General features: G+C 47.3%; 1 protein-coding gene across 1 annotated transcript; it reads right to left on the bottom strand.

Annotated features, from left to right (window-relative positions):
- Positions 1 to 8,239: 8,239 nt before the first annotated feature.
- On the bottom strand, positions 8,240 to 13,171 carry PRLHR (prolactin releasing hormone receptor). The gene is made up of 2 exons (XM_067027435.1): positions 13,095 to 13,171; positions 8,240 to 12,696 (listed from the first exon to the last, which is right to left on the bottom strand). Exon 2 carries the CDS (start codon positions 12,688 to 12,690, stop codon positions 11,578 to 11,580), a length of 1,113 nt encoding a protein of 370 aa, XP_066883536.1. The 5' UTR covers positions 12,691 to 12,696; positions 13,095 to 13,171; the 3' UTR covers positions 8,240 to 11,577.
- Between the last annotated feature and the right edge of the window lie 361 nt (positions 13,172 to 13,532).

The raw sequence follows: 13,532 nt of genomic DNA, 5'->3' as shown, positions 1-13,532 counted from the left end.
AGAAACAGTTTGCATTTAATATACATTTTAAAGTCTTGTCTCAGGACTATGTTTACTTTCCTGCTTTCCAACATAATATAGTCCAAAAATGTTGACTAGATGAACATCCAGCAAAACATCATACTGGCTCACCATCAATGACATTATGCCAAATGGATCTAATGAGTGAACTGGACCAAATAAGCAAGATAAAACTGATACATTTTGATTAGTTCCAAGCAGGGCCAGAGGACCCAAGCTTTGTGAGCAAGTAGCCAGGCCTCCCATGTCATCCACCGCAGCTACATCAGCACCTTTCCTTCAGCTCAGGCCTATGGTCATTTGTTCATCAATGGGTCCGTTTAGTATGTTTGCAGAAGTCAAAAATAGATGGTGATTGCATTATAGCCCCTCTTAGTAATGGTCTTGAAAGACAATAGTGAGGTATGAATAGAGCTTCAGGCAGTATACCTGACCATCCCCTTTGGGTGGAAAGAGAAGTTGCCCCTAGTTAGAATACATGTGAACTCACAGGTGGTGTTGAATGGCCTGACTGGATGCAGGAACCACCGTCCCCTTCAGGGATTGCCTCAAAAGAGCCAGTTCATTCAAGGTCATGCCTCTTTCCCATGGCAGCCCACATCCAGTGACTGACTGACACAGGGTAGGGTTCCATGCTTCCTGTCTCCAAAACCAGACATCCTAGATATTCCCATATGGTTGGCTAAGGCCTCCAGCGAGACTGCCTTGCAGCTCAACTTCTCCTTCTGACCAATTACCTCCTTCCTTTCCTTTCCCTTCCCTTTCCTCTCACAGGTTGTTGATCCTCAAAGCACTCCTTAATAAACAGACTGCACGCTAATCTCTGTATCAGAGTGTGTTTCTCAGGGAACTTAACTTGTGACACTATCTTTGAATATGTTAAGGTGAGCTCCAAGGTAAGTAGGAACTGGGGAGTGTTATGGACTGAATTGTGTCTCCCTCCCAAATCCATATGTTAAGCCCTAACCTCCAATGTGACTGTATTCAGAGATAGGGCCTTAAGAGAGAATTAAGTGAGGTCCTAAGTGTGCGATCCTAATCCAATATGACTGGTGTCCTTAAAAGAATAGGAACAGACACCAAGGATGTGCACATACAGAAAAAAGGTCATGTGAGGACAAGTAAGAAGGCAGCTATCTGCAAGCCAAGGAGAGAGGCGTCAGGAGAAGTCAAATCTGCTGACACCTTGATCTTGGACTTCCAACCTCTAGAACTGTGAGAAATAAATTCCTGTTGTTTAAGCCACCCAGTCTATGGTATTTTGTTATGGCAGCCTGAGCTGACTAATACACAGCCCTAGAAAACTAATACAGACAGCTAAAGGACTAAGTTGAGGAGATTCCCCAGAAGAGAGAAATAATGAGATGTGAGGGTAATCTTGATGGAAAGGAGCTGACCAATAGTTTGGAGACTGGAGCCCAAGGGGGAAAACTGAGACCAATAGGAAGTTTTCATTTGGGGGGTTGCCGAGGGATTTTGTGATGTTTTAAGTACTTTATAGTATTAGGGTATAAGTCCTCCTTAGCTGAGAGGCTTGAGGGTAAATCAATAAAAAGGTGCTGAGGTCCACATAGGGCTGACCCTAAACAGAGAGAAGAATACATTCGCAGGAGATAAGGCTCAAGGAAAACTAGGAGTTCACCTGGGGTAGGAATTCAGAACCACATACACCAAGTGGTCATTAGAACACATGCCCTAGGAATTTTCGGAAATCTTGGACAGCCCACTGGCCAGAATGTGGGCTAGATGTCCATGTCAATTTTATTTAAAGCCAAAGGAGGTTGACTTATGTTAGAATCGGGAAATGTCAACTTGAGTTTGGGGGCCTGTACCCCTTCCTCTATGGTTTTATCATGGTTTTCATGATTGTCCTCTTGTCCAAGGACAATTGTAAGTTCCCAAAGACAGAGACCATGTTTCATCTCACACCACCCAGAGAACCTAGCCAGTGTCAAAAAATAAATAAATAAATAAGCAGGTGAGTATGTGAATGAATGAGTGAATAAAACATCTGACAAGGGCAAGACACTCTTCCCTTTGTAGTAAGAAGATTATTCTAAGGACATTTGTGTTTGGGACTGCTCAGCCTCCACTCCCCCTTTCTGAGGGCACTCTCACTTCCTTTAGCTCTTTCTCCATGGTTCCAGACTGATAGGACTACACTCAGGTTCCTTGCCCTCTCTGACCAGGGAACAAAACCAAGTCCATCAGATGTCCTCTCCTAATAATTTTAAGCTTGAGCTGAGGGACACAGAGATTGCAAGTAGCATTCAGACTACTGGCCCCCAACCAGACTATCCCTTCTACGAACTTCTTGTTGTAGTTCTTAGGCAAGTTAAACTCCCTTTTGGTACCTAAGTTTCTTCATATTAAACACTGTCTTAGTCCATTCATTTTTCTATAACAAAATATCACAGGTGGCTTATAAACTTATTTCTCACAGTTCTGGAGCCTGGGAAGTCCAAGATCAAGGGGCTGGAATATTTGGTGAGCCAGCATCATGATTCACAGATGATCATCTTCGCACATGGCAGAAGGGGAAAGAGATCTCTCTGGGACTTCTTTTATAAGGGCACTAATCCCACTAATGAGGGCTCTACCATCATTACCTAATTATCCCCTATAGGTCCCATCTCCAAATACCATCAAAATGGGGATGAGATTTCCATATATGAATTGGGGGGAGGGACACAAATATTTAGTCTATGTTAAACACATGCACAAATACCCACGTTTCAAAGGTTAATGTAAAGATAAGAATTCATAGTAAACACTTCACAGAACACTTGCATAGTGGGAACTCAACATATGTGAGTCCTTCTATGCCCTTACCTTTCTCTACACCTACCAGAATCCTACAGTCAGTGCAAGGCTCCAAGACGCCCCAACCAGTGACACGGGATATAAAACAACATCTTTGCCTTAAAGAAGCTTTACCTGGAACTGATCCCAACTGATCTGCTGTTATTGTAAAGGCTGGGTGAGTGAGTGTGTGTTTTCAATAAAGTCTTTAGAAAAAAAACCCATCAATCAGTGGATATTAGGACTTCCCTGGTGGTGCAGTGGATAACACTCTGTGCTCCCAATGCAGGGGACACAGTTTCAATCCCTGGTCAGGGAACTAGATCCCACATATATGCTGCAACTAAGACCCGGTGCAACCAAATAATAAATAATTTTTTTTAAATCAGTGGATATTAGCTATTCAATTGCCTGCCACTTGCTCTATTCCCATTGGCTACTTTATTCTTAATGTGTCTGAAATAAGCCTGATTCTGCATAAACTCAGTGACATGCTTATAGAGCTTAAGAAATCACTAATATTTTTCCATTTCTTCTTTATACTTTTTTGTATCGTTTGTTTTAACAATAAGATTTTTGTATTATTTATAAAATCAGGAAAAATCTTTTTTAACAGAATTGAAAAAAAATCACTGAAGTATATCCCTGCTGTGCCACCAACACAGGCTGTGTGGCCTGGGAAAAGCCCCACACCCTCTCTGGACTTCAGTTACCTTAACTGTTAAATGCAGGGATGAGCCCAGATGCTCCCTCAGGGTCCTTCTCACAGTCTTGGACTCTACATGTGTTTCAGAGCCTCTCGCCCATTGGAATAGGGTATTTTCTTTTGCAGCACTACCAGCCAGTGGGCAACCCTCAATCTTTTCCAAGTCACAGCTAGCACAGCTGTACCCAGAGATATGTAATGTGGGCAGTTCTTGGACTGTCCCAGAGTGAGAGGTTGCAATCAAATCCAGAGACAAGCCCTGTTCCCGTGATGTGTAAGGCTATGCCTGCCCCCTTTAGGGTCTCTTTCATCTGCTGTGGGTATCAGGCACTTGGCCTGTTCACTGAGTCTGGTTTGCTGCTGAAAGAGAGCATAACAAGCTACTGTTCTCTGAGCAGGTATGCTGACTGGGGGAAAGGGTGATGAGTATGCTTTGTGAGTATTAAATGCACTCAAAACAAAATCACCCTTAATGAATGGATTCATTAAGACACAGGTCTGAACTGCCTTGACGATAAGCATGAGAAGTGAACAAATACTTCCTTGCCACCATCTTTCCTCTCTTAATCCAGGAAGGCTGTTTTCTATTCAGGCTTCAGCTACAGTCCCAGAGTGTCATTACCTCTTGACAAACTGCTCTTGTACTTTTGTATTTAGTAGGGCACTCATTCAAGAAGCCAAAGCATCCTCCATCCTTGCATCCAAGTGGAAAATCACCAGTATCAAAAGAACAAAAATATGGGCAATAAATGTTTGCAGGCAGGTGGGAAGGATGGAAGGGAGGGAGGGAAGGAAGGAACAAAGGAAGGAACGAAGGAAGGAGGGGAGGAAGGAAAGAAGGGAATTCCATCCCATGGTAAAATATCAGACCTCACTTGGTCAGCATCCAAAGAGGGCATGAGTTTGCTTGGAAGGCCCACTGTGGGTTTGGGCTTTGTCTCAAAGCCAGCCTCTGCACAACAAGAGAACAGCTATCTGAGTGTCAAAGAATACTGCACACTTGGAGCAACATGGATGGACCTAGAGAGTGTCATACTGAGTGGAGTAAGTCAGACAGAGAAAGACAAATATCATATGATATCGCTTGTATGTGGAATCTTTAAAAATGGTGCAAATGAACTCATTTATAAAGCAGAAACAGAGTCACAGATGTAGAAAACAAACTAATGGTTACTGGGGGCAAGTGGGGGAGGGATAAACTGGGAGATTGGGATTGACATATACACACTATTATACATAAAATAGATAACTAAAAAGGACCTACTGTATAGCACAGGAAACTCTACTCAATCCTCTCATGGCCTATATGGGAAAAGAATCTAAAAAAGAGTGGATATATGTATAGGTGTAACTGATTCACTTTGCTGTACACCTGAAACTAACACAATGTTGTAAACTAACTACTATAGTCCAATAAAAATTGAGAAAAGAGAATATGGCCAACACAGAGCTAACGCGGGCAGAGAGAGAGCATGTTCAGGACAACCCATCACCCTGTCGGGAAACACCTGCTTCTTGAGAGCAAGCACAGCTTAGCGAGGAAGGAATCTGGGCTTTGGAGCAGTCCGCCTGAGTTGGAGACTCAGCTTTGTGACTGACTGACAAGCCGTGTGATCTGGGACAAGCTACCCAGCCTCTCTGTGACTTACTTTCCTGCCCTATAAAATGCGGTGTAGGGGCTTCCCTGGTGGCGCAGTGGTTGAGAGTCCGCCTGCGGACGCAGGGGACGCGGGTTCGTGCCCCGGTCCGGGAGGATCCCACGTGCCGCGGAGCGGCTGGGCCCGTGAGCCATGGCCGCTGAGCCTGCGCGTCCGGAGCCTGTGCTCCGCAACGGGAGAGGCCACAGCAGTGAGAGGCCCGCGTACCGCAAAAAAAAAAAAAAAAAAAAAAATGCGGTGTAGGTAGATTGCAAATGGCCATGTACACTCTGTAGCTCCTTCCGTCGGGAGGTGGGGATTTTCACGGTTCCTGTCTCACGGTGTTACTACCTAGCTATGAAATTCTAGGCTACCTGCCACGAAGCAAACTTTCCAGAAAATGTAGCTATTATCATCGTACTGTTGTTTGTCATGATCGTGTCACTTGTGTGGTGCTGGACAATGTGACAGGAAGGGGCCTTGGAACCAGACAGACATGGATTCAATCGGTGCCTCTCAAAGACTTTGGGTAAATGACTTCTCTGAGCTTTAGTTTCTTCACCTGTGAAACTAGGACAAGCAATGCCAGCCTTGCAGGGTGAGCTTGGCACAGGGTGGGAATCTCACGGAAGGACGCGACTGCCACCACGCCGGCTGCCTGGCACACCCAGGGCGGCAGGACCGGAGCGCCCGCCGTGGGCACCTCCCCAGGCCCACCTGGAGCTCCGTGGGACCTGCAGGGAACACGGGTGCCCTGAGGCCCCTGCGGGGCTGCCTTCACCCTGATAGAGTCATTTCTTGCTAGAAGTTGGACGGAGAAAGTAATCAAAGGAGACAGTTCCTTACACGTTCAAGGTGTCTGAGAAGCATCCTCCGCGACCTCGGCTGACTGACTACGAATTTCAGTTCAACAACAGAGGGATGTGTTTCCTAGCAAGATTTTTTCTTGTTAACACGTCTACCAGAGCAACACTTTTCTTTAATTGATTCCCAAACACCATTTTTTAAATCTATGGTTCCACACCAAGAGGCTCTAATACAGTAGGTCTCAAGTAGGGACTGGGCCCCTGTGTTTTCTAAGAGCTGTGCAGTGATTCTGAGAAGTGCTGTGGCTGGCTGAAGGCAGAGGCAAAGGGAGGGGTGATCCTCCACCGGGCCTTCTAAACCGTAAGGGCAGCGTGGCGTGGCGGGTGAGGGCCTAACTTGGAACCAGGGGATCTGGATCTGAATCCCAGGTCCCCACGGCTCCCCTTGGGACCAGGTAAGTCACTTCCCTTGCCGTCTTCACAAATGAGGATAATATCCGCCCTACTCACCTCCAGGTGCTGTGGTGCAGGTCAGATAAAATCATTCTCGGGCTTCCCTGGTGGCGCAGTGGTTAAGAATCCTCCTGCCAATGTGGGGGACACGGGTTCGAGCCCTGGTCCGGGAAGATCCCACATGCCGTGGAGCAACTAAACCCGTGCGCCACAACAACTGAGCCCGCGCTCTAGAGCCCGCAAGCCACAACTACTGAGCCCGCGTGCCACAACTACTGAAGCCCACGCGCCTAGAGCCTGTGCTCTGCAACAAGAGAAGCCACTGCGATGAGAAGCCCGCGCACCACAACGAAGAGTAGCCCCCGCTTGCCGCAACTAGAGAAAGCCCCCACGCAGCAACGAAGACCCAAGACAGCCAAAAATGAAAAATAAATAAAAATTTTAAAAATATATATATATAAAGAAGAGACTGTCCTTTGTTTTTTCTGGCTCAGGTTTCCTCGCTATAGCCCCAAACATAAAAATGAAACCCATTTGACCTTTCGTTGTTAGGGCCCTCTTGAAAGCTCTGCATGAGATTTATCACGTCAGGGGCCCTGCAGAGATTCTGTGCAAACTCCTGTTATCCACCCCTGCCTGGCGCTTGTCTGTGAAACATTAATTGTATGAGCTCCAAGACCCCACAGTGGGCAGGAAATTCAACAAACAGCTGCCCTTGCCACATTTGTTGCAGCTTGCCCTCTGCAAGGGGATTAGACAGGGTGTCTCCCCAGCGTGATTCACCAGAAAATAGAGGCTTGAATCCCACCACCTCCCCTTCACTGGGGTGGAGGGAGCTTCAGATCAGAGGTATTTATAGATGATAAGGAAAAATAGAACTTAAAAAAGGCAGAATAGAAACATAGTGGGAAATGAAGAGGAATTGACTTGGAAAACAGAGAAAAACAATTCAAAACCTGTTAGAAGTGTACACATTGAATTTTCAAAATAAGGCTTTCTACTTCCAAAGACTGGGAATGTACAGGCTTTTAACAAATCAAGATTGCAACTTTCATCCATCCAAATAAATATTTTACATTTTCAACATCTGTATACTGTCTTCTCTCACTTTGCAAAAAATATCCCTGGAAAGGTATGCATTAAATCCATTTTAAAGTCTTCGTTTAGATGTACCAGAAAATTCTGTTTATGATGCTATCACGAAGGTTTTGGAGTGTAGATGATTAAATTTTGTTTATAGACCCACGTGTTGAATGTTCCTAAATTTCTCAAGTCATAGGTGGAAGTGGGTGATTAAATGCTAACATTTAAATAATGATTCAGATTTATGATGATATAGAAATTAAGCATGAAATTCTCTACTCTCCCTCTGATGGACCATCAGATTTAGACACCTGCAGTCTTGGAGAACACAGAGCTTGGTGCCATGTACAGAAATGCTATCACTACTTAGATTGGGGCCAGGGGGTCACAGGTCCCAAATGAACAGTTCATTCTTGAAATTAGCTGGAACTGACAAATTTAGATTGAGTAGCATGTTTTCCTTGGCATGATTTATCCTTGCATTGATCCTGGCCAGCCTGAGGTTGTGTGGTTACACTGTGTAGCTGGCTTAGTTTATTAATCTCACGGCTGGAGACCATTCTACGGATTTAATGTTTATTGAGAACCCACAATGTGTGAAACACAGTACAAGCCCCAGCCTGAAGAGCTTCACACAGTGAAGTCAAGCCACAGATACATCTTATGCACATAACAAAGACATCAGTGCCTGAAGGGAAATCAATCAGGGATGTACCTTGCGGAATAAAGGTGCTCCTAACCTCTCAGTTGGGGGGGATGGATCCCGGTTCACTCCCAGATCTAGCCACACTCTCGCCTGGGTCCCCTTGATGTCAGCTCCGTGCCTTACTTATATTTGCCAGACTACTAGGTGTTCAGGAATGCAAGCCACAGGACAGAGGCAGTGAAGTAGCCTACCTGAGAAAATAAACCTGGAACTTAGCACCCCCAGTAGAAGAGCAGACTGAAAATCCACAAGAACAAAACTTCAGAAACGTTACATCAGTTGGAATAGTTACCTTAGCATCTCTCACAGTTGCTATTTCCAGGTAACTGTGGCCAACACATATTGAAACAACCCCCAGCCAATTTAGTGAAATAAATCTATTGGTTGACTGCCAAAAGTAAGACTTGGTGACAACACTTGCAAAGAGGAGTACAGAACCTCCCATCAGCCTCAGAAAGGGCTAGTGCCAAGTACCAGGCTGGCTCCATTCCCAACTTTACGACTCCTTGCAGGAAAAGGGCTGGATACTTGGTATTAACTAAAATGAACTACTATATTAAATTAAAAGGTCTACCTCAACCCTCTGTGGATTTCTCTAGGACTCACTTCTGAGAGATTTGTTTGATCAGTTTGTTTTGTAGTCAGACAAGTCCCAAATAGATTTCAGATAGGGTAAGAATTAATTAGTTGCTGTTCAGTTGCCAATTTGCATAATTTGTAAAGATGTTTATAAACACAATTCTCTAGCCTCTTTAGGCTCTCCCAAAAGTCCACATAAATGTTAAAAAAAATTTTTTTTTAACTTAAGTTGTAGGCATGATAGAAACTGGTGGGAGCTTTTCTAGTAATTAATGGGAACGCTTTCCTCTCACAGTTGACTTAAATCAAACTATCAGGGAATATTTCAATTGTTTTAACATGCCAGCAACCATGATTTGGAATAATTCATGGTGTATAACTTTATAACGCCATTGACCTAAAATTGAATGACAATACTTGAAAAAAAAAAAAACCCTGCTAATTGGACTCATACTGAGTCTTACACGTAGATGTGTAAGGAAACTGTTGAATGGATACCTATATATTCTGATTATAGGATTTACCTCTATGTGCTCCACCAGGTATTATCTAAAGGCTAATAAGAGTATTCCCAAAGCTTCATTCAGATGTTTCTGAGGTTCATTAGAAAGAGAATAATCCTTAAGGCATTTAACCTTGGATGCATGTTAAAATCACCTGAAGTGCTTTGAAAACTGCTGATGCCCAGCCCCCATCTCAAATCAACTGGACTCTCTGGGGATAGGACCTAGGCACTGATGTTTTCTGAAAGCTCCCCAGGTAACTCTAGGAGCAGCCAAGGCTGAGAACCAGTGACTTAAACCCTCCAGTGAAGAGACCACAATTAATCAGATTCCACCCCTTCCCCCAATCCCTCCCGTCTCCACACACACCCATCCAAAGAATGATCTGAGGAAACAGGAAATGTCTAACCTTGAGTCTCCCAAACAGCAGAGCTGCTGGAAGCACAGGAACCACCAGTCCCTGGGATGCTGGGAGATGAGCTCATTGGGGGAGGGGGAGTGACATCACGCTGTGTGTGGGGGCCACATTATTAGAGCACAGGCTCTTTGTTCTCTAAATCCACAGACGAAGCTGAAAGTTAGTTTTAGCGCCACTGCCAGAGGTAATGGCATCTCCCAAGTTCACCTGCCTTTTCCTTTCTCCAAACTTTTCCTGCCCTTCCCCATGCTGTGAAAAGTCTAGTCATGTAAGTACTAAAGACTCACATTGCTAGCTAGCCCAACAATGAATGGAGCCACTCTTCCATTGTGGTTACTGACATCAGAGTAACAGGATATAATCCTTGTCACCCCCAAATCACCCCCTCTTTCCCTTCCTTTCAGGGCACACTTTAATGAGTGAATGAGCTCACTGAGAGTATGAGAAGGGGAGAGGTGGGAAAACACTGCTTCTGCTGTTTAAGTGCTGGAGTAGTACTGGAATCTTCCAGTTGGTAACTGAATGGCTGCAGACACCAGTCCATGGCCTACATGCCACAAGGGCTCATCTGACAGCTGCATAGCATGTATCATTTCCCAAGACTCCTGCCTTCACTGCCACTGTCATAACTCCAACATCAATGTCACTGCCACTGTCATAACTCCAACATCAATGTGGAAACCCTTGTCCCAGGGCTCTTCTCCTCATTTAAAGAGCTCTTGGGATGTGAAGGTAAAGGATTAGCAGCCTGGTGTCATGGCCCAACTGTCTTCACCTCTTGCCTTCACCCTGAAAGGAATTAAGTGTTTGATCTGTGCATCCTGTAGGTGGCAGTTTATTTTTCGGTTCTGGATTTAAAATAAGCTTCTCCCAGTCCTCATATTCTGAGTTGATGGTGTTCCAAGTGTGTCACCACAGAGCAGGTGCTGAGCAGTCAGTTGACAGCTGTTGATCTGTTGCGAGATCATGAAAGAGCATATGCTATGGGACACAGCTTACACTGAGTATCCCGAAAACCAAATACCTGAGTGCCTGCCTTGTGGCAAACACTGGGTGTGTATATGCAAACATACACACGGATAGGATGTCTGTCCTATGCGGTTACATATCCCCTTAAACGATTTGAACCTTTTCCTCTTTATCCCTATTTATCTATATCTTCATCGACTAATTCATCTAATCATTTTCAAATCGAAATTGGGGGATAAGGAGGAGGGAAAGCAGTAACAAAACCTCCTGAAAGGTGGTTTGTAAGTGTTTTTGTACTATAATTTCAAGTGGATTTAAAATTAAAACCCCTTTGGCATATAAAGGTCTTATTGGGGAAATGCTGAAATCCTAGATGTAGATTTGTAGTACATATTTCCCTGGAATCCCAGAAATTAATGGGTTCAAATTGACTAAGCAATTGTATCTCGGCGGAGCCCCTTTTAAAAGGCAACCTGAAAAGGTTTACCAAGCCCAAAAAAGCCATTTAAACCCCCTGCCCGTTGTTCCTTCATCTCCCCATTGAGCAAGCAGAAGAGAAAGCAGGGAAGACAGCTACGGTTCTGAAATACTGTTCTGAACCCGGAGAAAGAGCTTTGTTTGGCCTTCAAGGGCAAACGGAGGAAATAATAAATCCTCTTTTCCTCTCCCCGGCCTCCTCCAAGCAAAGCACAAGACTCTCAACAAAGCCCACTTAGCATTTTACAAAGACACAGGACAAGGAAAGACAGCTGGACAAGAAGGCTGGGCTGGAAGCTTTGCCCCTTATTGGCTTAGTATTAGCTCAGCTCTGGAAAAAGCTCTCCAGTCCGGCCTCGGGTGGGCATCCTCGGAGACAAGTGGACATGGAGCTCCCCAAGGCCTGGCGCAGCGGCATCAGATGACCACGCTGACTGTCATGCTGTGGCCGTGCGGCGCGATCTTTCGGGGCCAGGTGAGCAACAGCTTGCGTAGCTCCTCACGGAAGCTGTCGTGCAGCCAGGCGTAGATGAAGGGGTTGTAGCAGGCCGAGCTCATGGCGAGCCAGTGGCAGAGCAGCTGCACTAACCCGAAGGCATAGGGGTCTATGGCGCGCGGGTCGAGATCGCGCAGCAGGTTGAAGACGTGCAGGGGCAGCCAGCAGACGGCGAACACCACCACCACCACCACCAGCAGGCAGAAGGTGCGGCGGCGTCGCGCGCGATCCCAGTCGGCTTGGCTCGGGGTCACGCAGCCCGGCACCACGCGGTTGCGGAGCTTCACCGACACCCGGACGTAAGACAAGAGGATGGCCAGCAGGGGGAGCAGGTAGGTGACGAGCAGCAGCCCCCACGCGTAGAGCTGGCGTTGGCGCTCCTGGGACCCCCAGAACTCCTCGCACAGGCGCACGCGATGCGGCTTGAGCTCGACGTGGTAGGTGTGCACGGCGGCCGGCAGCGCCAGCACCGCGGACAGCGCCCAGATGGCCAGCACCGCGTAGGCGCTGAGGCGCAGCGAGATGCGCCGGCGCAGAGGGTGCACCAGCGCGACGTAGCGGTCCAGCGCGATGGTGGCGAGCGTGAACACAGACACATAGACGGTGACGGGCTGCAGGAAGAAGACCAGGTGGCACAGGCCGCCGCCGAACACCCAGCCGCGTGGCTCGAAGGCGTAGGCCAGCGTGAGCGGCACGCAGGCGGTGCACATGAGCACGTCCGACAAAGCCAGGTTGCCGATGAGGAAGTTGGTCACGTTGTGCAGCCGACGCACGCGTGCGATCACCAGCACCAGGAGGCAGTTGCCCACCAGCCCCACGACCACCACGATGCTGTAGAGCAGCACGAGCAGCCCCTTCAGCTGATGCACCAGCTGCAGGCTCTGGAATGGCGTGATGGCCTGCGCGCCCGGACCAGCCGCCGACCCATTGCCCACCAAGGCTTCTGAGCTCTGGTTGGCCGGGGCTGAAGCCGCCGGAAGCAGCCCAGAAAAGAAGTCGGGGGCCCCGGGACCCTGAGTCGGCAATGAGGCCATGGCCACCTGTCCAAAGAGAATCAAAGTCCGTCACTTCCCATTCTCTCTCCGCCCCCTCCTACACCAGCTGCGCCCCTCAACACACACACACACACTTCAGTGACCCAAATATTCCTCTGGAAGGACTGGCCACAATAAATAACAACAAAAGTTAAAGTGCCGTCACCCCTACCTCTGTAAAATTAAATCTATGAGTTAGATGTGCACAGGTTTTTTTAAAAAACATCTTTATTGGAGTATAATTGCTTTACGATGGTGTTAGTTTCTGCTTTACAACAAAGTGCATCAGTTATACATATACATATGTTTCCATATTTCTTCCCTCTTGCGTCTCCCTCCCTCCCTTCCGCTATACTTAGAGCCCTCACAGTCCCCACGGGCCAGATCCAGGAGCACAGTCCTACCTGGTGACTGGGGCTTGGCGGATGGAAAAGCGCTCCGGGGAACGAGGGGGAGAAGGCTGGCGGTACCTAGAGTTCCTCCACCCCAAGACGGCCGTGCAGCCTTCGCCGCTTCTCCGCGGAGCTGAAGAGATTCAAGCGTTCCCAGTGGGCTCGCGGCGCCTCCCCTCCGCCCTGCCCCCCTCCTTGTACGGAAAAAAGGGGCGGAGCACGCAGCTCCCGACTCGGTGCTTAGAGAACTAGAGAGGTGGGTAGTGTCGGGAAAACAGAAACAAGAGGAAGGAGCGGCCGGAAGCCTGGGCCGGAGGGCCGAGGGAGAACCTCTGCTGCCGGAGCTTTGCTGCGCCCCGGGAGAGGCCCGCTCTGGAGGAGAGCGCAGCGGACTAGGGAGAGGAGGGGCGTGAAGCCCCGGGCTCTCGGCAGGACCTGGGGCTGTCTGAA

This window comes from Kogia breviceps, chromosome 2 (genome assembly GCF_026419965.1).
Source record: "Kogia breviceps isolate mKogBre1 chromosome 2, mKogBre1 haplotype 1, whole genome shotgun sequence".
Lineage (NCBI taxonomy): Eukaryota > Metazoa > Chordata > Mammalia > Artiodactyla > Physeteridae > Kogia > Kogia breviceps.
The sequence above is the reverse complement of the archived record's forward strand: the minus strand, read 5'-3'. Positions and strand labels throughout refer to the sequence as shown.

Excerpts from the sequence above, each read along its gene's own strand:
- PRLHR (XM_067027435.1), bottom strand. The coding sequence starts at position 12,690 with ATGGCCTCATTGCCGACTCAGGGTCCCGGGGCCCCCGACTTCTTTTCT.